General features: G+C 39.9%; 1 protein-coding gene across 1 annotated transcript; it reads right to left on the bottom strand.

Moving 5' to 3' along the window:
• Positions 1–1,654: 1,654 nt before the first annotated feature.
• On the bottom strand, positions 1,655–24,624 carry LOC122754594 (flavin-containing monooxygenase 5-like). Its single transcript, XM_044003117.1, has 8 exons — positions 24,478–24,624; positions 22,367–22,555; positions 21,193–21,355; positions 17,454–17,596; positions 14,045–14,244; positions 10,114–10,463; positions 6,784–6,856; positions 1,655–1,997 (listed from the first exon to the last, which is right to left on the bottom strand). Exons 1-8 carry the CDS (start codon positions 24,610–24,612, stop codon positions 1,655–1,657), a joined length of 1,596 nt encoding a protein of 531 aa, XP_043859052.1. The 5' UTR covers positions 24,613–24,624.

The raw sequence follows: 24,624 nt of genomic DNA, 5'->3' as shown, positions 1-24,624 counted from the left end.
TAGCACAGCATCCTATGCAAATAGGAGGCAGCGTGGAGTGGGGGAAGAAGTGGACTTGGGGTCAGGAGAGACCCAGGTTTGAATGTATGGTCCTGGAGAAGTTTCTGAGCTTTAGTTTCCTCATCTGTGAGATAGGGATAAGAATCCCTACAGTGGGGGGCAGCTAGGTGGCGCGGTGGTAAAGCACTGGCCCTGGACTCTGGAGGACCTGAGTTCAAATCTGGCCTCAGACACTCGACACTTACTAGCTGTGTGACCCTGGGCAAGTCACTTAACCCTCATTGCCCTGAAAAACAAAAAGAATCCCTACAGTACCGCCTCATAAGGTTATTGGGGGAAATCAGAGGAGAGGATGTCCAGCATGTCCCTAAAGTTGTTGTGCAAGTTTAAACTATTGGTAGCTTAAATTTAAGCCATTAATTAACATTTAAGCTTTAAGATATAACCATTAATGTACTTATGTCTAGGCTGACCTCGATCTTGCCATATCCACTGGAAATATTAATTTTTGGAATAAATTAAGAATATAAAGAGTAAGGATAATCAATCGAAAAATTTAATGATGCTTCTCCTCCCCCACCCCAACAATTCCTACCAAAGCCTTACTCCAATGACTCATTTTAGCATAAGAGCTGACTCATCAAGATAAAGCTGGTTTGAGAGCTTCGTAGCTTTGGCGTTGGAAGGGAGTCCAACGTTCTCATTTTACAGATGAGGCAACCACAGCACAGAGCAGTGAAGTCACTTGGCCGGATTCACATTGCTAGTGTTTGCCTGAAGAGGGATTTGAACCCAGGTCTTTCTGATTTCAAGTCCAAGTTCTTTCTATTGTGGTATCACTCAGTTTCTTCTCTAGAAGTATTGTGGTGGGGATAAAAAGGTGCTGTAGGTTTGGCAGTGACATAATTGCTGTAATGATAAAATTTTTAAAAAGTATATATGTTGCTACCTACTTTTCTCTATCATCTGTCTATATAATCTATCTATTTGTCCATCCATCCATCCATCCATCCATCCATCCATCCATCCATCCATCCATCCATCCATCCATCCATCCATCCATCCATCCATCCATCCATCTATCCATCTATCTCCATCTATTTATGTGTAAATGCATACATATACAGGATAATTTGTAGATAATCTCAAAGGGAAAGTATTAACATTAAAGGGGATCAAGGGAGACGTCTTGTAGAAGGCACAATTTTAGTTGGAACCTGGAGGAAATTAGGAAATCCAGAAGGCAGAAATGAGTAGAGAGAAATAATGCTTTTAAATGAAATTTAATTTTATCAATTATTTTCATTAATATTAATTAACATCTATATAAACTGAAAATGGTAATACATGTACACAAAAAAGTATTAATCATTTTATCCACATGAGGTATGTTTGCTTATTTATTTTACTGAGTTATAAGAGTGATATGGAATCAGGGTAATAACTTTGTAGCCCCCAAAGGGGTAATCAGAGAAAGTTTGTTTAAATTGGAAGTCTGTGATTTGTGAGCCAAATCTGCATGAGAAATATGTATTGATAAATGACTAACTGTTCTAGTACCTAATGAAACAAAATCCCAGTGGTATTTGATCTCTTCCTTAACCAATATGCATCACATTTAGCCTATATGATGGAGATGGTAAAATAAAAATCCCTAAAATAACACTAAGATAAGAACAACAAGAAGGGCCATACTGGTACCTAAAAGCCAAAGTGGCACAGAGAATGGAAGTTGGTTATCATTGACAATTCGAGTTCTCAAGGGTTTGATGATGCGTTCTCTCTGAGTCAAAATGGCTGCCCTGGCCCCTGCCCATTTCCCGGGTCCCTGCAGGCGGTACTGGTATGGAGTACAAGGACCAAAGTAAATATTTAAAGCCAACTTGGGATCCCATAAGAGAGAAAGAAGTTTGGGCTTTACTCCTATTTCCAAGGCGATTTCATCCATGTACTCAATGTATTGAACTCGGCGTTCATCACGAACACTTATTATGAACCTGTAACCAAAAGGAAAAGATGAGAAGCCCCAGGTCAGAATTTGGTCTTTCTCCTTATGTCTTTGAGAGACAGTTTCCACTGTGCTGTGTGGAACCCTGTTAGTGGAAAGATGAGAAAGAAACTGCTAGAAACTTATCTGACAACCTTTGGTTCAAATACTCTTTTGTGATTATTCTCGAGTACCATTTTTTCCTGTCAAAGCTATTTGAAAAGTTATAGATCGGTTAACATAGATGTTTAAAAAGGTTTCTTTGCTTCCCTACCTAACTCCTGTTCTTTAGAGGTTTTCACTTTGCCCTGAAGTTGGTTGTTACTATTTAAGACTGTCACTGGCATTTGAATATTAAGCTCTGCTTCAGGATTCTCTAAGGTCAGAGCCCCAGCCCTCTTCTCTCATAGCCCAATACTCTCTTCCTTGCCAAACACATTCTCCCACTTTTGGTCCCTATACAGATAAATCCCAAGCCTCTCTCTATAATTCTGACCTCATCCCCCAGCTTCAGATGCATATCACATTCCTCACAATAATTCTGTTTGACTAGACCACAATGCATAGAGCAAAGTATGAGACATATACAAAGGTAGGATGCTACCATATAGTTGAGGATTTTGTTTGTTTCTTTGTTTTTGTTTTTTGCAGGGCAATGAGGGTTAAGTGACTTGCCCAGGGTCACACAGCTAGTAAGTTTCAAGTGTCTGAGGCAGGATTTGAACTCAGGTCCTCCTGAATCTGAGCCACCCAGCTGCCCCCTAGTTGATGATTTTGAATGCCAGTCAAAGGAATGCAGTGATTTTTTTCACTAGACAGCACTTCCCGCTCAACATGTCTCAAACTACTGAACTTATCTTTTCCTAAAATCTAATCTTCTCTAAGTTGTCCATTGTTGACATTTGTACTCCACCCATCATATATATATATATATATATTCTAAATCATTGTGACACCTTTGACTTTTCTTTCTTCCTCTACTCCCACACCATCTGTTGAAATATCTCTAGATTCAATATGTCCTGTGCTCACTATTCTCTTAGCTATAATCTTAGCACAGTGCCCAGCACACACAGTCACACATTAAGTACTTAATAATTGATTGTTTTGTTTTTAGTGAGGCAATTGGGGTTAAGTCACACAGCTAGTAAGTGTTAAGTGTCTGAAGTCAAATTTGAACTCAGGTCCTCCTGACTCCAGGGCCGGTGCTCTATCCACTGTGCCACCTGGCTGCCCCTTTTTGTTTTGTTTTAATAATTGATTGTTGTCACTCAGCATCACCTTCAAGGTGAAATACTTTCGGACTGCTGTTGTGTTCACTTTCAGATTACTTTGTATTTTATTAATTTGCATTGATTTGTATCTATTCTCTTTATATTCATTCTATTTATACATATATCTGTGCATTTATATGTATATATATGTACTTGGTGTCTTCCCCAAGTGTAAGGTTGTTTTTTTTTAAAGTAGGGATCATTTCATTTGTTGTATTTGTATACTCAGGGGGTGGCTAGGTGGCGCCATAGTGCATAGAGTGTCAGGTTTAGAATCAGGAAGACTTTTCTTCCTGTGTTCAAATCTGATCTCAGATACTTACCAACTGGGCAAGTCACTTAACCCTGTTTGCCTCAGTTTCCTCATCTGTAAAATGACCCAGAAAGGGAAATGGCAAACCACTCTAGTATCTTTGCCAAGAAAACCCCAAATGGGGTCGTGAAGAGTCAGGCATGACTGAACAACAACTGAACAGCATTTGAACCCTTACCACAGTGCCTAGCACGTTATAGGCACTTAACAAATGTTAAATGACTAATATGTCACTCTTCTGCTCAATACCTTCTTCCACTGACTTTCTAAGTGCCTAGTGAAAAAAAAGATCAAATTCCTTTGGCTGGCATTTAAAACCCTCAACAATATCCCACCTTCTTTTTTATTTTAATTAAAAAATTTTTAAAACTTTTTATTTTTTTACCATCCTACCTTCTTGTGCATTTCATACCTACACTTGCTATATGCATTTTGCTCATCAGACAGCATTACTTGTTGACTCCCACATATATTGTGCTCTTATGCCTTTGTGTGTTTGCACGTACTATTCCTGACACCTGGAATGCCATCTCATTCTTTTTTTTTTTTTTTTGGTGGGGCAATGGGGGTTAAGTGACTTGCCCAGGGTCACACAGCTAGTAAGTGTCAAGTGTCTGAGGCCGGATTTGAACTCAGGTACTCCTGAATCCAGGGCCAGTGCTTTATCCACTGCGCCACCTAGCTGCCCCCTGGAATGCCATCTCAATAATCCCCCTTAGCCTGCTGAAGTTTGAGCCATCCAGATTAAATGCTGCTTCATCCATTAGCCTTCCCTAATTCCTTCAGTTAGTAATAATAATTTCCTCTTAAGATCATAGGATATTAGATTTAGAGCCAAATGAATGTCTAGAAATTATCTAGTTCATCCCTCCCATTTTACAGATTTAATTCCATTTAAGAAAACAGTTGTTGAATAGCCAATATGGGACAGGTACTGTGCTGGGCACCAGGGATGAACAAAAAAGTAAACAGTTCAACTTCTCAAGGAACTTAACATTCTATTGGATGGGAAATGAGGTCCCAATTGGACTGGGATATGAACTCAGCCCCTGTGACTCCATGTCCAGTGTTCTTGGACAGGTTGATTTGTACTTCTCTTATGTACTTACTTATCATGGATAATTCTGTATTAAAATTATTTTTACATGTTTTATTTAGTCTTTGTATCTTTCCCTCGGGCCTACTATACTTCTTTACACACAGAATTTCTTTAGTAGATGTTTGCTCATTGCTCATTGTAACCAAGAGAGAGACAGAACAAAGTGGAGAGGAGAATGCTAAGACCTTTGATACCTCTAGGAAGTACATAGATGAAATTAATAACTGTTCTGACATTATTTCAAGAACACAAATAGACCCACACAAAGAACATGTATGGGAATGGAACCCAGTACCACTATGGGCTGTGACCATAATGCTAAATTCCAAACTTGCTTCCAAGTCTATAACTATTGATGCCAGAGAACTGCCCTCCACTGTTCTGTCTAACATTTATAGGAGCCAAGTTTTGACAATCACCTGTCATAACTGACCCATAGTGGTTTCTTAAAATAATCTATCTGTAACTTGTCCCTCACCTTTCTAGTTATGAGTAGTTTCTGAGCCTGCTCTAGTTTCTTTGCAGAAGAGATTTCTTAGCCCTTAGGGATATGCTTCCTGTCTTTCAGGTATTATCTATTAGCAGAGGAAGGTGTAGCTCGAAGAACCCCTTTTAACAGTCTCTATAAACATTATACCCGAACCATTTGGAGGCCTCTGTACTTTTCTGGCTCCCTCCTGTAGGAAGAAAAGGGTCTCTTCTTGTATTTCATTTTGAATCTCTTTTATGAATTTGGGACAACTAGGTAGTACAGTGGATAGATCACTAGAACTGGAGTCAGGAGGACTTGAGTTCAAGTCTGGTCTCAGATACTTACTAGCTATATGACCCTGGGCAAGTCACTTAACCTTGGTTGCCTCAAATAGCTGGGGCCAGTTGTCCTGATGTATATCTTGCCAATGGACCCAGATGGCTCTGGAGGAGTGAGTGAGGCTAGTGACTTTGCACATACCTTTTTGACTTAAATCTAATTCACTGCAAGTCATGACATTGTCTTCTGATATCATGATCCTCTTTGAGAATGAGGGACAAACAGCAACAACTCATGAATTTATGTTAATTTTGGTATTTTGGTAATTCATGTATGTGTTCTTATCCTCCTTACAAACTTGTAAGCTCAATAAGGGCTAAGTCTGATTTAAACTTTACATATCTACCAGCATGGTGGACTTTGAAATGATCTCAATGAAGATTATTGCAGTTTATTCCTGATTATCGATTATAAGTCATAGAAAAAAGAATTTTTTGAATTAGTATGGATCATGGGGCAGCTAGGTGGCGCAGTGGATAGAGCACTGGCCCTGGAGTCAGGAGGACCTCAGTTCAAATCCACTCTCAGACACTTAACACTTACTAGCTGTGTGACCTTGGGCAAGTCACTTAACCCCAATTGCCTCACTTAAAAAAAAAGAATTAGTATGGATCAGTGGAAAGAACACAGACTTTGGAATCAGCTAACAAGAGATGGACACTTATGGTCTGTGTGACCTTGGGCAAGTCCATTAACCAACCTTGTCCTCAGTTTCCTCATCTATAAAATAAGGAGAATATTACAAGATGAGCTCCTTTCTGGATTTGGATATGATCTTTGGATATCAAGGGATAGTATCATAGATGGCACAAATAATATCTATATGTATGTAAATATATCCATATTATACCCAATTCTAAGTATGTGTATGATTTATTTGGTTTTGAATTTGATCAGACTGATTGGAGGATATTTGCTTCTCTCCCCCACTTGCCTTAATCCTTGAAATAGATGGGACAATCTTGCACCCTTACTTTGTTTCTCTCAAGTACCTACTTAATAAAACCAAAAGGATGCCAAAATGATTGGTACCTACTAAATATTTTGTGCCTGTCATCCTATGAAAGTTAAGCAATAGCAGCAACAAGTTATTTCTAACGTGGCCACCCGAAACTACCCATTCAACATACAAACTAAAATTTGAAACCATCAGTGATACTATTGAAAACAGAACCATATAATCTTTTGTGCTCTTGCCTAGATCCAGTTTCCATGATCAATAAAATGGGAAGGACACCCAAAAGACAAACCCATGACCTAAGCAATCAATTGTTCTTCACCAACAGTCAAGTTTCTTACTGTTTTCTCAGATCATTTCTCTTCCGTTTGATTTCAGTCATCATTTCACTCATTGAAGGTAATTTGTTCAGCCCTAGGAAAGAATATCCAGAATGTGATTAGGGTTCTCTGGGGGAACCACTGAATGGAAGGAAGTAGGTTTAGGAGAAAAATATTACATCCCACTAGCTCTCCTTGGAAATCAAGTCTAAAGTCCCAAAATGGAGGCTCTCTAAGAAAGGTGTGCTAGTATGTATAACCTATATCGAATTACTTGCCTTCTCAATGAGGGGGAAGGGGAAAGAGGGAGAGAGAGTATTTGAAACAACAAAAAAAACCCCCAAACCCACCAAGTGTTAAATTGTTTGTACATGTAATTGGGGAAAATATTTTTAAAAAGAATGGTGTGCTGAATTTCCTGTGAATATCAGGCTAAATTACCTTCTTTATAATATTAGCTAGGAGGGAGGTACAGATTGCTTCTTCATCTGTTTTTTTTTCCCTCACAACTTCCAGATATTAAGAAGGCATTCTATGATTTGAATGTGTTTTTCTGGATAATTTTTTCTGAAACTTTTTTTGTGTGTGTGTGAGGCAATTGGGGTTAAGTGACTTGCCCAGGGTCACACAGCTAGTAAGTTTCAAGTGTCTGAGTCAGGATTTGAACTCAGGTCCTCCTGAATCCAGGGCCAGTGCTTTATCCACTGTGCCACCTAGCTGCCCTCAAAATAAAAGCTTTTTAATAAAAGCTTTAGCTTTTAATAGCTAAGCCTTTTGGGATACCCTTCATTATTGCATCATAAGAAAAGAGAAATATGAGGAATTCAGAGAAACTTGGGAAAACTTTCTATGTACTGATAGAGAGAGAAAAGTCAGGACTATGAGAAAATTATTCACAATAGCCACATTAATGTACAGGAAAATTACACTAAAAGACATTAGAATTCAGATGAATGTAATGACCAATTCTGATTCCAGAAAACTGGTAGTGAAGCATTTTTCTCTCTTGATAGAGAAGTAAATTATGAATATGTGATGCATCATATGCTGTCAGACATGGCCCATATGTCATTTAGTTTGTCTTCACTATCTTTGTCGTGTCAGAAAAGCACATCTTTGTATCTTCAGATCTGTGATGCCTGATGGAGTGCCTCTCTTCTCAGTATTCTTCTATAAGTAATCACTGGGCATCTCTCTCAGTTCTTTTGTAGTGCCTACTGCTTTTCTTATATTACTTCTCACCACCATCTCCCAACCTCACCTTTCTCTCTTATCCTCTGCTTTCTTTTCCATTTATTCTTTAAAAAATGTTTTTATCATTAAAAAATCCCAATGATGTCACTTCCCGATAACCTTCCCTTATAATCAACGATTTAAGGAGGCACCCTAAACAAAAGATTATTGTGATTATTAGGATCCAGGAGATACTAAATTTATTCACAAAAATTTAGGCAGTGCCTATTTCCTTTGTAAAAAACCCCACACACTATGAATTTCCATTAAGGAAAAAAAAAGATGGGGGGCAGCTAGGTGGTGCAGTGGATAAAGCACCAGCTCTGGATTCAGGAGGACCTGAGTTCAAATTCAGCCTCAGATACTTGACACTTAGTAGCTGTGTGACCCTGGGCAAGTCACTTAACCCTCATTGCCCTGCAAAAAACCAAAACCAAAACCAAAAAAAGGAAGACCATTTTCTCTGAGGGCATTAAAAATAACACTTCAGGGCATATAAATGTGATTTTGGTGCTTGAAAAGCACCATGCTTTCCAGTAGGTATTCAGAAATTATTGGTTGACTACTTTCTTACAGAATTAGAGATTTTGAGTTGAGAGGGGGTTGAGAGACCATCAAGTCCAATCTCTTCATTTAGCAGATCAAATGAGATAATATTGATAAAGTTCTTCATGGCACATAGTAGGCACTTAACAACATGCTTGTTCCCTTCTCTTAGAGATAAGAAAATTGAGATGTTGAGAGTGACTTAGGGTCACCAGTGTCTGAGGTGGGATTCAAATCCAGGTCTTTCCACCTTTACTTCCAGCATTTTGTCTATAAGACCAGGCTGGGATTCTGAACACAGATTCTTAAACTTCAGGACCAGTATTATGTCCACTGTGCTATGCTCTTCTGCTGTTTTTCCCCTAATTTTCCTTGCATCCTTTTCTTCCATTTCTCTTTGGTATCATTTCCTGGTCAGTTCTTAAAACTCATAACTCATCTCCCATCCAATTTCATGCTTTTTTGGACTTTCCAGAATTCCCCACCTCTAATGAAATGGCCATGAATGAAAGTCTGAGAAAAACTGAATTGGAAAATCCCACCTAGATGTATTTATAAAACTTCATTCTGAATTGGCATGGTTTTGAGCTATTATGGGATAGCTAGGTGGCACAGTAGATAGAGTGTCAGTCCTGGGGTCAGGAAGATTCATCTTTCTGAGTTCAAATCTGGCTTCAGACACTCACTAGCTGTAGGAACCTGGGCAAGTCACTTAAATCTGTTTGCCTCAGTTCCTCATCTGTAAGATGAGCTAGAAGGAAGAAATGGTAAACCAATTCAATATCTTTGCCAACAAAATCCCAAATGGGGTCACAGAGAGTTAGATGTGACTGAAAATGACTGAATATCAACAACAAATTGAGCTGTCATTTCCCATTAGTAACCTCTAGAAGGATATGATGGAAGTCATTTCAGAGGTCAAGGGAAACATGAAGGTCTATCATTTTTCTTTGCCACCTTATTCTGGACCTAGATCCCCATCCCCAACCTTTTCATGCTCTATAGCTGTGCCAAGCTTAGTGTTGACACTTTTCTAGCAGTAGAATTTAGCTTTAGTCAGAGGTTGTGATTTAGACATGTGTTTGATGAGGAGTCCAGAGTATGTTGTTTTCATATCTGTTCATGTATCCATGGCAGACCATTGGCAAAGGTTAGCATTTGTTATTCTTCCCAGCTCCCCTTTCACAAGTCTTTTTATCCCTGTTGACACCCCAGCTTTCTCAGACAAGAATCTTTTCTGTGTTCTATCTCTACAGAGCCTTGTTTTTAGCTTCGAGCACACCATTTGAAGAGATCTAGCAAACTAACTTTTGTTATGGTGTTAGTCAACAGTGTTACCTTTCCCAGGAATATTTTCATTCAAATAGGGAAGTCAAGGAAATTTTAAAAAAATCCTCAGTAACTTAAAGGAACAGATCTCAGATGATGGAATTTGGAGTACTGTAACAGATCAATGGGTGTATTTAGGATTAGATATGGAATCTGGTAGACTTCCCTAGAATCACTTCGATACCACAGTTGACTTATCTTTTTTGTTTTTGTTTTTGTTTTTAAATACAGTCTCTCACATACCTTTAAACACACGTGTGGCCCATCGGCTCTGGATTTCTGATGTCGGAATAATAGCTCCTATTGGCTGGATCATACCAATGAATGCTAGTGTTGGTTTTTCCATTTGAGGAGGGAAGACATATTTAAATAAGGAGTTCTGGCTATCTAGGATTGCTGAATCATTTTCCAGGAAAGGAAAAGATAAAGTGTATCCAGTGGCAAAGATCACAACATCAATGCCTTCTTCAGTACCATCCTTGAAGATGGCTGTTATTTCAGTGAATTCTTTTACATTTGGTTTCACTATCAGTCTTCCAGCCATTATGTGGTTAGGCAACTCATCACTAACAGTAGCTTGATGACTTAGGAACCTGAAAGGTAAATAATGAGATGTGAAGACATAAGTGTAAAGCTCTTTTGGGAGTATTAGCAAAGTGATGTCAATGCTATCTGATTCTGAGTGCTGCAGGCAGAACAGATTCACAAGGATTAGGGTTTTTGTTTTGTTTTTTTTCCTGTGGGGCAATGAGGATTAAGTGACTTGCCCAGGGTCACACAGCTAGTAAGGGTCAAGTGTCTGAGGCCGGATTTGAACTCAGGTCCTTCTGAATCCAGGGCTGGTGCTTTATCCATTGCACCATCTAGCTGCCCTGGCAAGGACTGCTTTCTAATGTGGAAGGAATTGGTCTAGAGATCAGAACTGGCGGCTGACTTGGTATTTGAGATCCATTGTTTTGAGTTAGATTAGAGAAGAGAAAACTATAGAGGTGATGATACTTATCTTCAAATAGAGGGTTTCCCTTATATTTGGAAGGTTATCATTAGGAAGATAGGTTAGCCATGTCCTGCTTGATCTGAGAGGGCAGAACTAAGAACAATGGAGGGAGAATACAAAGAGACAATTTTCCAAAACATTCCTAACTGTCCAATAGTAGAATGGAACACCTTGAGAAGTATGAAAGAAGTCAGTTTCTTCCTCTGAAGTTAGTTGTTTAAGAAAAGACTACATGAGGGGGCAGCTAGGTGGTACAGTGAATAAAGCACTGGCCCTGGATTCTGGAGGACCTGAGTTCAAATCTGGCCTCAGACACTTGACCAGCTGTGTGACCCTGGGAAAGTCACTTAACCCCCATAGCCCTGCAAAAAAAAAAAAAACAAACAAAAAAGAAAAGACTACATGATCATTTGTCAGGTATATTGTATGGGAGGGGAGTGATTCTTTCTTCTGGATGGATTGGCCTCTGAGGCCCCTCTAAGTCTAAAATTTTGTGATCCTGTGATTTGTGCCTGGAGACATCTAGTTATTTACTAGTTATGCATGAATATTTATAGAGGCATGAAAAAGTTAGCCAGCGGTGTGGCCATCAAATTGAAATCAGGTCTGCTTGTGAGATCTTTTTCATCAGAAAAAATTCAGTTTCACCAAACTAGGTCTGAATAATCATTTGTGCAGTTCATTTCCACTACAACAGTAAAACAATATGATATAATACAACAAACCCTAAGTTCATAAAGAACTGTGGTCTAGCTATGTGTTTCATCTTGTACTTGTAAAAATAACATTGGAACTCAAATATAAGCCTTTATGCTTATGCTTATTAAATTAAATTAGATTTGATTTAGACCAGTATTCAATTCTACCCAAATCTGTTTGGATTCTATCTCATTCATCCAGTTTCCTAGCTATGCCGTGTAGATTTTTGTCTTTTAAAAATTTGATAAGCATGCCATCTATGATTTTATCTAAGGCATTGGTAAAGATGTTAAGTAGCATACTACTGAAAAATCTGTGAGAGTTCTACTGGAGATATCCTTGACTTTGTTTCAGATGTTCAACTAATTCTTAAGTTCTCTGACTTCATTGTCATCTGGCCCACACCTCTCCATCTTGTCTAAAAGTATTGCAAACAGGACTTTTGTCAAATACTTTGCTAAACCTTCAGTTAATTATATTACCATCGTTCTCTTCATTTGTCCACTTAATAGGTAAGGAAATGAGGTTAATTTGATATAACCTGTTCTTGATAAAGCCTTTTGGTGGTCATGACATTTCCCCACAGCTGTTCACTGACTGTACTTTGAATACTTTATAGAATTTTGCCAGTGATTGAAATAAGGATCATTGGCCTACGGCTTTTAAATTCTCCATCATTTTTTGACAGTGAGAACAACAGCATCTTTTACTGTTCTCTGTGATCTTTGAAATATCACTGACTAGAACGGGAAGGGGTGGGGAAAATTTGTTATTTAGGGTTTTTTTTTTTTTTTTTAGTCGTGTCTAACTCCTCATGAGCCCATTTGGGGTTTTCTTGGCAAAGATACTGGAGTGGTTTGCCATTTCCTTCTCCAGCTCATTTTACAGATGAGGAAACTGACGCAAACAGGGTTGAGTGACTTGCCCAAGGTGATACAGCTAGGAAGTATCTGAAGCCAGATTTGAACTTAGGAAGAGGAGTCTTCTTGACTTCCAGGAACAAGGATTAATTAAGTACCCACTATGCACCAGTTACTGCTCTGAGTGCTTTATAAATACCTCATTTGATTTTCACAATAATTTTTACAAAATGAGGGGACTATTATTGTCCCCATTTTACAGTTGAGGGAATTGAAGGGGTTGTGACTTGCTCACATGGCTAATAAATATCTGAGGGTAAATTCAGATTCGGTTTTTCCTGACTTCAGGCCCAGTGTTTTCTCCATTTCTCCAAAGGCTCAAAAGTAACATCAATTAGTTCTTTCAATAGTCTTGGATGTTCTGGGCAGGGTGACTTGGCTGTTAGCTCTTCTCTTAATTATTTCTTGCTAACCTTGGATTTCTACTATTTGGCATGTTTGTCCTATCCTTTCCATCCCAGACATATTTCTCAGTCTTGGTTTTTTTTTTTTTTTTTTGTTGTTGTTTGTTTTGTGGGGCAATGGGGGTTAAGTGATTTGTCCAGGGTCACACAGCTTGTAAGTGTCAAGTGTCTGAGGCCAGATTTGAACTCAGGTCCTCCTGACTCCAGGGCCCGTACTCTATCCACTGCACCAACTAGCTGCCCCCCTCACATATTTCTCACTGGAAGAAAAATGGAAGCAAAATGAATTTTATGACTCCAAACCGGGTGTGTTTATCACATCAGAAAGAGAGTTTGTGGTGCTCATTTTTTCTAGGGTTAGAGCCAATTTTCAAGATGAAAGCAATATCATTATACTAAGTGTCTGGACTATATGACTTTTTTTTTTTTTGAGGCAATGAATTAAGTGACTTGCCCTGGTCACACAGCTAGTGTCAAGTGTCTGAGGCTGGATTTGAACTCAGGTCCTCCTGAATCCAGGGCCAATGCTTTATCCACTGCACCACCTACCTGCCTTCTGACTGTATGACTTTTAATCAGAATTGTAACTAGTATGGAGAAGACAGGGTGTGTGCTTCCTGATAAGGGGCAATGAGGGAGAAGGGTTCCACTTGCTTTCATTGGCAGCTTCAGAAGCTCCATCTCTATGTCTCATACTCTTGCTGTTTACTGGCCCATGGCCTTATTGGGGGCTGGAGGAAAATTTGGCTCAAGGAGAAAAGCAGGACAACATGCTATGGTTAGGGTATTAGACTTAGAATGAAGAAGACCTGAGTTTGAATTCTGCCTTTGATACTTTTTAGCTGTGTGACCCTGGGCAAGACATTTAGCTTCTAAGAACTTCAGATTTCTCATCTGTAAAAAAGAATTGGACCAGATGACCTTGGAGGGCCCTTCCAGCTCTAAATTTATGATCTAAGAGTCATGAGCCATGAGGACAGAGTGGGGAAAGACTGCTCCCTCTCCTGGGTTTATGGAAGTTGGGCCTGAACTATTCACTAACCACTTCTATGTTTCTTTTCTTTTTTTTTTTTTTCCATTTCTATGTTTCTTAACAGACTTGCCTACACTAATAGCCAAAGTTAATTACATTTATCACAGTTGTAAAAGAATACCTATGATGAGGCTTCAGACCATACATGGTGTGGTCAAACCTTGCATTTAATTTGTCTTCTGTCAATTTGTTGATAATGGAGTTGCCTAGACATTTGTTGATGATATTATTATAGCGAGTGAAGAGTGCAACATCCAAGGGATACCCATTATCCCAAATACGATTCCATATCCAGGATCCTCGCCGTGTGCTGAGGAACACCTGGAAGAAAGAGAGGCTCAGAAAACATTCTTCTATAACATAGCCTTATCTCTTTCTTTCTTTCTTCCTTCCTTCCTTCCTTCCTTCTTTCTTTCTTCCTTTTTTTCTTGCAGGGTTAAGTGACTTGCCCAGGGTCATACAGCTAATAAGTATCAAGTGTCTGAAGTCGGATTTGAACTCAGATCCTCCTGAATCCAGGGCCAGTGCTTTATCTACTGCTCCACCTAGCTACCTCCAGGATAACCCTATCTCAATGCCTCAGCTAGGTTGAATTGAGACCAAGACACATGCAGTGTTTCATTTGTTCCTATTGAACTGGAAGTCCAGTCGTTTCAGTTGTGTCTGACACTTTGTGACCCCATTTGGGGTTTTCTTGGCAAAGATACTGGAGTGGTTTGCCATTTCCTTCTCCGGTTCATTTTGCAGATGAGGAAACTGAGGCAAACCTGGTTAAGTGACTTTACCAGCATCACATGGCTACAAGTATCTGAGACCAGATTTGAACTCAGAAAGAGGAGTCTTCCTGACTCTAGGTCCAGCATTCTATCCATTGTACCACTTGGCTGCAATATATATATAGGTGGGGGGTGGGGCAATTGGGTTAAGTGACTTGCCCAGGGTCACACAGCTAGTAAGTGTGCCATTAATATATTAAAAAAGTATTTATTCAGTGCCTTCTATGTTCCAGGCACTGTTCTAGACACTGGGGATACAAAGACAAAAATTATGACTTTGCTCATTAGCAACTCCCCTGTATAATATGTGAAAGCCAAGGTCTAATAAAATGAAGGTCACATAAATACTTAGCGGCAGAATAGTGGTCTTAAAGATGTTAAGCCAGGGATTCTTCTACCCTAACAACATCAACACCTCTTACTTTCAATGTGCCAGTCAGTATTGCTGAGGAGTAATGATAGAATAAGACGTGTGTGTGTGTGCGCGCGCGCGCGTGCATGTGCATGCATATCAATCAAAGAGTTTCTTTCTCTAGATATGCACATACACACAGTATATACATATATATGTATATACATATATGCATTTCTCTCTATCTCCTATATAGATGTATCTATCTATATAAATATGTCTATACATATATATATACACATATATGTATATATCTATATACATACACATATGTATATCTATGTATCTCTTTATTTATCTATATCCTTTCTAGCCTTATCTAAACCCTAAATGTTATTTCCTACCTACATGCATAGTACACTCCCTTCTAGCTTCTAACTCACCCTTCCTCTCCCATCTCTTTCCACAGACCGGTGACCAGGGCTATGCAGAGGACCAAATGAGAGCAAATAGTTTAAACCTTCTCTAGGCATGCTAAGGTATACAGGACCATTTATTTCATATCATACTTATTGGCTAGGAGAAGAATGAAGAGTACAAACCCCAAAGTCTTAGTGAGGGACTGAAATCCTTTCCCCCCTGAGAAACTGAGCACAATATTGTTCACCTGCAGGGACTTGGGAGGTAGGTGGATGGGGATTGTACCTCAAACAGCTTTATCAATTTAATTTCCTCTTTTTTCCCTTTTCCCCTTCCCTTTTCCCCTTCCCTTTTCCCCTTCCCTTTTCTCCTTCTCTTTTCCCCTTCCCTTTTCCCCTTCCCTTTTCCCCTTCCCTTCCCTTCCCTTCCCTTCCCTTCCCTTCCCTTCCCTTCCCTTCCCTTCCCTTCCCTTCCCTTCCCTTCCCTTCCCTTCCCTTCCCTTCCCTTCCCTTCCCTTCCCTTCCCTTCCCTTCCCTTCCCTTCCCTTCCCTTCCCTTCCCTTCCCTTCCCTTCCCTTCCCTTCCCTTCCCTTCCCTTCCCTTCCCTTCCCTTCCCTTCCCTTCCCTTCCCTTCCCTTCCCTTCCCTTCCCTTCCCTTCCTTTCCCCTTTCCCCTTTCCCCTTTCCCCTTTCCCCTTTCCTCTCTCTCTCCCTCTCTCCCTCCCTTCCTTCTTTCCTCCCTCCCTCCCTCCCTCCCTTCCTTCCTTCCTTCCTTCCTTCCTTCCTTCCTTCCTTTTTAGCATCATGGCATGTCTCATGAAGTTCGCCCACTTTTGGAAATTCTCACTAGGCTGAGGATGCTTCAAGAGATCAAAAGACTTGGAGTCATAATGACCTGGGTTCAAATCCTGTCTCAGACACTGAGTGTGCATGATCCTGAATAAGTCACTGGACTCAGTCACCTATAAAGTATCTTCCATTTTTAAATCTATGATCCAGTGAGACTCAACTGTGAATTAGTGAAAATCAGTTTGACTGGCACAGCCTCAGCCCCCAGCAGGCATATATGTTAAGACTTAACTGACCCAGACATTGGGCATTGACCCCTTTTCCAAATGTTTTTTTTTTTTTTTTTTTTGCTGTGGCACAGAGTTAATTTCCCTGGGTCCTTGCCCTTGCTGTTTCTTCCTCATTCTTTTTTTATTTTTTTTGGGGGGGGGAGGAGGGCAAAGCAATCAGGGTTAAGTGACTTGCCCAGGGTCACACAGCTAGTAAGTGTCAAGTGCTGCATATAGATTTGAACTCAGGTCCTCCTGACTCCAGGGTGGGTACTCTATCCACTACACCGTCTAGCTGCCCCCTTCCTCATTCTTTATTCAGAGAATACTTCAATGTAAGGGTTCCAGACTACTCCGTTGCCTTGCTTCTTGGGTGATGAAGTACTCTCTTATTAGTGACAATGCCAGCTTTTTTGTTTAGAACTTTCTATAACCTTGTACCCTGAATAGCTCTGGGGCCTTGGATGAGAGTGCACTTCCTCCTGGGCCTGAGCCATTGGCCTAGTCAAAGAATTAGTTTGTAGTGGCCCCTTGTACTATTCTCCATGCATATCTGTTCTCCTCCTATTGGGTGGCTACAATACTTGGGTGGCAATGTTACTGTTTGGGAACAGTCCCCTCCCACCTTTTACCCTGAACCAAATGACTCAACTCACACCAATGTAGCCTTGTTGCCTCTTTTCTCTACTCTAGCTTCAGGAGCAAAGCACACCTTTTTGAGGGCTGATATGATTTTGGTCAGTGATGAGCCTCTTTTTGGTGCCAATGTGGTCTGAGGGAGTTGAGTGAAGCATTTGAGAATGGACAGTCAGTGGCCTACGTTCAAGTAGCGTTCCAAAGCATTGGCTGAAAAATCTGGTCCAAAAGGCTATGGACGATGCATATGTCAGAGATGCAGGATTAAAAACAGAATAATAGAGACAAACCTGTTTAGCCACATGACTAAGGTCACAGGCCACATCTACTCCAGTATTCCCAAGTCCTATCACCAGAACTGTCTTCCCCTTAAATTCTTCTGGACTCTTATACTCGCAGCTGTGGAAATAGGTGCCTATGAATTTCTTGATGCCTAGAAATAAAGATCAAACATTTGGTCAAACCCTGGGCATAAATGTTGGGGGGGGGTGGATATATTTTTGTAACCACTTTGCGACGTTTGGGTACATTTTTTGGACAAATATTTTCTGAAACCAGTCTCTCAGCTAGATGTTTCTTTTTAAAATTAAAAACAATTTTTTAGATATTTCTTAATCATATAAACCTCACCCCTGCTGGTCTTCTGTTATCAATACTGTTGAATGTGTTTACCCAGGGAAAAGAACATTATACAATGCTACAACCAGAGCCATTTATTCAGTACTCAGCATGTGGAAAAGTACTAGTGGGGGAGAGAGAGAGAAAATGAGATAAATGCTCAGATAATACTCATTATTAAGGAGCATCCATCTTTGTGACTTTTAGGAGAACAGTTTAGTAGTGTATGGGGCCACAGGGCATATTGCGGAAGGTTGAACTGAGTCAGTAGTAGAGAAGTGGAGGTGGAGACGGGAAGTATGGAGGATTCTTTGTAGGAATTTAGCATTTTGTATATAGACAATAGTCTCTTGAGAGGCTAATGATGTCACAGAAGGTTTGTTTTTTAAGTGTAGAATGGGAGTAGGGTTGACAAGGAAGATTTCTGATCAATTCAATGATGCTTCAAGGACTGAGCCTTCGGGATTTGGTGGCATTTTCCTTTGGAGGATGTGGGGTGTGCTCATTGACAACCAAATGGAGAGGATTAAAGGCATCTCTTGGATTAAAGGAATGATTAAACTGGCTCAGGCTCTTTTTTCCTACTTCCCCCCAAAATGGGATTCACCCCCCCCGGAAATGATAGACCATTGAGTTTGATTTTGATTTCTGAGAAAATTTCACAAGGGATCATTGAAGAGATGTTAATGAACAATGAACAAAGATGAAGTAATTGCAAAGAGCTGATTGTCTTTATCAAGAAAAGTGTTTCCTTCCCTTAATCTCTTGCTGATCCCTGTGTAATCCCTACTTTATATTACTACCTGCATGTGTCTGATCAAATCAGTGCAGAGGGGATTGGCTATCCTTACCAACAGCTGTCAGGCTGCTACCTATTGGTAGAGAGGCCAACCTTGGAGTCAGTAGGGTACCCTACAGGGGTGAGGGGAAGCTTCTACCAGACTAGTCAGGCCATCACTACTGCCTAGACAACCACCTTCCTTGTAGAGACAGCCTAGGACCATGAAGTCAAGAGCCATAGGAATAGCAATGACCTCAAGAACATCAGTCCTGCTTCCAGTTAAATCCTATGAATTCATCATTAAGGAAGCATCTCTTGTAGAGAAAAGGTCAACCATTTCCATCAACTACTAATTATTTATCATGTAAAGGTCAGGCAAATCAACCTAGCTGAAGCAGTAAGGCACACTGACCGAGAGTATGTGTCAAGTATGTCAGGCCACAGCTACCACCTTAACCACCTCCACTGAAAGCCAGGTGGAGACAGCTTAGGGCCATGAGCCCAGAGGTCTTTGAAGTGTTGGTGTCCCCAAAGACCATTATTCCTACTTCCAGCTGGGGACCCCAAAGCCATTATTGAGGGGAGAAATCACTACAGAGCAGGAGGGGTCTCTCTTCTTGGCTACCATTATCAATTATTACTGAAGGACAAATACGTCCAAGATCCCTGGAAGAAGGAAGACTCCCTCCCTTCCCTCCTCTCCTATTCTCATCTAGCCCAGCCTTTGAAGCCATCATCTTGGTAAATGCTTCCTATAGAGACGCAGCCTGGCAAATATTTCTGAGGATAATGATGCCACAAGCTACTGAAGACCCAAAAAAAGATGGTTCTCACCATCAAAGTCCTTGGATTTGTCAAATGGTTCAATATCAGAAATTAATATGATTTTGTCAATAGAAATGACCTCAAAGAAGATGCATTATCTACTTTGCTGTTATGTCCTAAGGACCATGAAACTCTCCATCTGACTCCAGTTGTCTCCTCTGTTTAAATGTGAGCTCCTTAAGAACAGGGACAATCTTTCTTTTCTATTTGTATCCCTAGCATTTAGAATAGTGCTTTGTACATAGTAAGCACCTAATAAATACATTTTCATTCATTCATTCCACGAAGCCTTCTACAATCTCCTCCATTGTTGTCTTTCCCTTGACTTCACATAACTCTTTAGTTTATATCTCTTTAATGAACTTATACAATATTTTTATGTATTCTGTGTTGTGTGGTATCTGTATTTTGTGTAAGTTTATTATCCTTTAACTAGGTTTTGTGTCATGAAGAGAGGATCAATGTGTTGTCTAGTTGCTAGAACTCTCTCAAGTTATGTTGCATTTGCTTATCTGTAACTAAGTAAATGTTTCATCCTTCTAGTAAAATGTAAACTTCTTGAGGGTAGGGTCCATATTTTACTTTTGTCTTTACATCAATCATATTATACAAACACTTTTTTTTTTTGGTGAGGCAGTTGGGGTTAAGTGATTTGCCCAGAGTCACACAGCTAGTAAGTGTCAAGGGTCTGAGGCCAGATTTGAACTCAGGTCCTCCTGACTCCAGGGCCGGTGCTCTATCCACTTCTCCACCTAGCTGCCCCCACCTCTATCATATTATACAGTGCCCCATGGTATTAGGTACGTAAAGAATGCTTGTTAATTGAACTGTGGTATCTTTTTATTTCCCCTGCTGTTTGGCATAGTGTCCTGGTCATATAAAGTACTTCACAGGGGCAGCTAAGTGGCGCAGTGGATAAAGCACCGGCCCTGGATTCAGGAGTACTGAGTTTAAATCTGGCCTCAGACACTTGACACTTACTAGCTGTGTGACCCTGGGCAAGTCACTTAACCCCCATTGCCTCACCAAAAAAAAAAAAAAGATATGAACAGTTTTAGGGGCGGCTAGGTGGTGCAGTGGATAAAGCACTGGCCCTGGATTCAGGAGTTCCTGAGTTCAAATCTGGCCTCAGACACTTGACACTTACTAGCTGTGTGACCTTTGGCAAGTCACTTAACCCCATTGCCCCATAAAAAAAAAAGAAAGTACTTCACAAGTGTTTGTTGAATTGAATGACATCAAGGGACCAAAGCTTTGACTCCATACTCATGAGCACAACAGCAGCTATACCAATGACAAGCCTAGGAGATAGCGGTTTCATTTGTAGTACCAACAACAAATAATCTTTTCCCAGCAAGGATGTCAGTTCTTAAAATTTTTTTGTGCCTCCCAGAAGACTGCTGCAGGTTTTAACTGTTCCTTAAACAAACTGCTCTAGAAGACCCATAACTACCACTATGGCCATCATTACTTTGACCATGATGTGCTATTTTCCAAAGAAGAAGAAGCCAAAGAGATTTGACAATTAGAGTGGAGATCCAATCTTTCCTGGGAACCCATAGTTTTTTTTTTTTTAATTTTGGTGAGTTAATTGGGGTTAAGTGACTTGCCCAGGGTCATACAGCTAGTAAGTATTAAGTGCTGCATATAGATTTGAACTCAGGTCCTCCTGAATCCAGGGCCGGTGCTTTATCCACTGAGCCACCTAGCTGCCCCCCCCCCATAGGTTTTTAAAACACTAAGATAATATTTAGAAAATTTCTCTTGAAGAATGAAGATTCTTCCCATCTTTTTGGATGACATACCTGGAAAGCTCTCCAGTGGTAAATTGGGGTCCCTGTACTGACCACTGCAAATCATGATCCCATCAAAGATGTAGGATTCCTGCTTCTTGTCAGTTTCAACCACAACAATCCACTGACCAGTGGAACAGAAATCAGAGCACTTTCTTATGCTGCTCACCTTTGACTGGGAACAAAGGGTCAAAGATAGGTCATTCTGTCCTTCTGTCCTGTCCTTTCCCATAAGTCCAGACCCCCGGGTATCTATTACTTCACAGTTCCTTGATAAGCTCATGTTCTTCAGACTCTGAAGAAGATCCTTAGAGAGCTCGTTTGTAGGAAATCTTTACAATTGCCATCCTGGCAAGAAACTGAAGATGCCCCAGACCTAAAAAGTGCTTAGTTTACTTCTGTCCATGCTCCAAGATTTAGTTAATAGGACAGAAGTAGTACCCAAGTTTCCTAGTCTATAGTTGAGTGGTAGAGTACATGGAATACTGAACTTGGATTCAGGAAGACCCGAGGTTAAATCTTGCCTCACATCCTTGCTAGCTCTATGACCTTAGGCATGTAACTTAACCTCTGTCAGCCTCAGTTTTCTCATCTGTAAAATGAAGCTAATAATAGCACCTACATCCAATATTGTGAGAATCAGATGAGATAACATATATAAAATACTTTGTAAGCTTCAAAGTGCTTTATTTTTGTTGTTATTGTTCAGTCATTTCAGTTGTGTCTGACTCTCTGTGACCCTAATTAGGATTTTCTTGGCAAAGATACTGGAGTAGTTTGCCACTTTCTTTTCTAGTTCATTTTATGATGAGAAAACCAAGGTAAACAGGGTTAAATGACTTGCCCAGGGTCACAGATACTCACAGATAGTGAGTATCTAAGGCTGGATTTGAACTCAGGAAGATGAGTGTTCCTGACTCCAGGCCCTGGCATTTTATTCACTATGCCACCTAGCTGCCCCCTCCCTCCAAATGCTATAAAACTGCTAGCTATGACGATAATGATGATGCATGACACAGTATGTTTTCTATGAGAGTTTTTCAGGAAAATCAATATGGCTTCACCCTTTCATGGAAATTGTGATGATTTCCAACACTGACTTGAACTGTGTCTCATGTGTTCTGGCCCACATGGACTTCTGCCATGAATAACTAGAACATCACATTCTTGTTCTTCCTTTGCTTACCAAAAAGTGGATATATTTCAGGAGGTCAAAATGTTTGGCATACATCTTAAGATAATTCATGATTTTGGAATTATGCAGGAAGTTGGGATAATGGTCAGGATATGGATAATCGCTATAGGATGTCATCTCCTTAGAGCTGTTAGTGGTTGCAGATCGGTAGATACTAGACTTCCCAGCTTCTGATTTTTCCTAAAGGGAACAAAAAAATTCTTAATGTGTTTGAGGAAAATGTGATCATGGAGACAGAAGAAAACTCCTGATATGACAAAGACTGGATCTACTTTCTGGATCTACTGCTTTCTTCACCTCTGGATCATCAGCACTAATATAGGAGTTGTATTATTCGTTGATCTCTGTCTCTGTCTGTTTCTGTCTGTCTCTGTCTCTCTGTCTCTCTCTGTGTTGTACTTTAAGACCATTTCAGGTCTATATGTTCCAGCCAACCTGGATACCTGGATGTCTAGTTCTAGCCCTTAATATTACTTCCTACCATTGTGCATTTACCCTTCAGGCATTAACCTGAACCATAACTTTCAGAATCCTCTTCTTTTAAAGCAAAGGGCAAATAATTGAAAAAAAAAATTATTCCAAAAATTTGCTTAACTAATTTGAGGTTTGGGTCCCACTGCCCGGTATTGGGAAACATACCATTAGGAGTAAGTAATAAGAATTAGCATTTATTTCATACTTTAATGTTTATAAAGAGTTTTTACATATGCTATCTCATTTGACCCTTACAATATAACTTGATGAGATAGGTGCTATTATTCTTCAAATTTTACAGATGAGGGAACTGAGCCTTAGAGAGAATAAATGACTTGCCCAGGTTACACAACGAATAAGTGTCTGAGGCAGGATTTGAACTCAGGTCTTCTTGACTTAAGATTCAGCACTCTACCCAACACTGAACTATCCTCAGCTGTGGCTTTTAACCTGCTCAAGAGCAAAGTATGGATGGAGCTTTGTTTACAGGGTCATTTTTATGTCCTAAAGTTCTTTGCAAATCTCTAGCCCCAGGAATAGAGCTAATTAACCCTGAGAATATGTTGCCCCTTGTAGTTGTACAGCAGAAGAATATAAGCTCTTTTTAGCATGTCTTTGATGGGAGTGTTTACCATAATTTAGAGAGGGGAAAATGACCAAGTTTATGTCTCAAAAGGCTATTTGCAATTTTAATCTTATTTTATACTCTTTCCCCTATACGTATCCTTTGCTGTATTTTACCTGCTCTATTAATTATTCCCTGAGTCTTCCTCATCTGTAAAATGAGGGGGTTGAACTCAATGGTTTCTGGAATCCTTCTCAGTTTAACATCTATAATTCTATACTACCTGAGCTTAGCCTTAAAGGAAGAGAAAGATTTCTTAAAGTGAGAGATCAGGAGGTTGCCTTTCAGGTACAGGGTAAATGTGTGTAGGTAGCAAGTAGCATTTAGGAGTATGGCTAGTAGTGCAGGAACAGTGTGGGCAAAGTAGTAAGATGAGATAAGGCTAGAAAGGAGATCAGGATCCAGATGGTATTGGACCATAAGAGGTCTTGAACCTCCTTTTTGGATAAAGTTTTGATACATGTACATACATAGAAACATGCAGATACACACATCCCTTTTATTTGGGTACTTTCCCTCAGTAACACCGTATGGCATGTTTAAAGGAAGAGGTCGTTGATATGATGGTTGTAGTAGAAGAATTCCTGGGCTAGAATCCTGAATCCTTGGAAGGCCAGGCTTCTGACACCAATTAATATGAACTTTACCAACTTGGGCCTTAGTTTCCACATTTTGTACAGAGGAGATATCAATAAGCTGTGGCTTCATTTTTATTTTTCTATCCCCAGTACATAGTGCAGTGTCTGGTATGTAGCAGGTACTGAAAAAATGTTTTCTTAATATATTAATTGCTCCCTTTCAGGGCCATTAGGATCAAATTTTAAAATGCATATGAGAGTACTCTGAAAAATCTAAAAAAAAACCACATACAAATGAAAGGCATTGTGAGTCAATGGAATAAGTCTCTAACATAGTTTCAATTAAACTTCTGTTTCTTTGATATAGGGGAAAAATCAGCACACAAATCAAGGTAATTAGACCTTAGGAGAAAATGTAAACTTACTTCATATCTCCAGATTCCCCCAATGTCAACTCTTTCTTCAAAGCAAGTGGGTTCCAGTCCTTCTTCCAGACAGCTCTTAATGGCACCTAGTCCACTGACCCCAGCTCCAATGATGGCAATTTTTTTCACTGTCATGGTCTCTTGCAA

The sequence above is a fragment of the Dromiciops gliroides genome, chromosome 4, assembly GCF_019393635.1.
Source record: "Dromiciops gliroides isolate mDroGli1 chromosome 4, mDroGli1.pri, whole genome shotgun sequence".
Taxonomy (NCBI): Eukaryota; Metazoa; Chordata; class Mammalia; order Microbiotheria; family Microbiotheriidae; genus Dromiciops; species Dromiciops gliroides.
This window is presented reverse-complemented; position numbering and strand designations above follow the sequence as displayed.

Coding starts and splice junctions, on each gene's coding strand:
- LOC122754594 (XM_044003117.1), bottom strand. CDS start 24,612: ATGACAGTGAAAAAAATTGCCATCATTGGAGCTGGGGTCAGTGGACTA. Junction 17,597..21,192: donor ACCACTGGAGAGCTTTCCAG/GTATGTCATCCA, acceptor CTTTATTTCTAG/GCATCAAGAAATTCATAGGC. Junction 10,464..14,044: donor GGTCTGAAGCCTCATCATAG/GTATTCTTTTAC, acceptor TTTACCTTTCAG/GTTCCTAAGTCATCAAGCTA.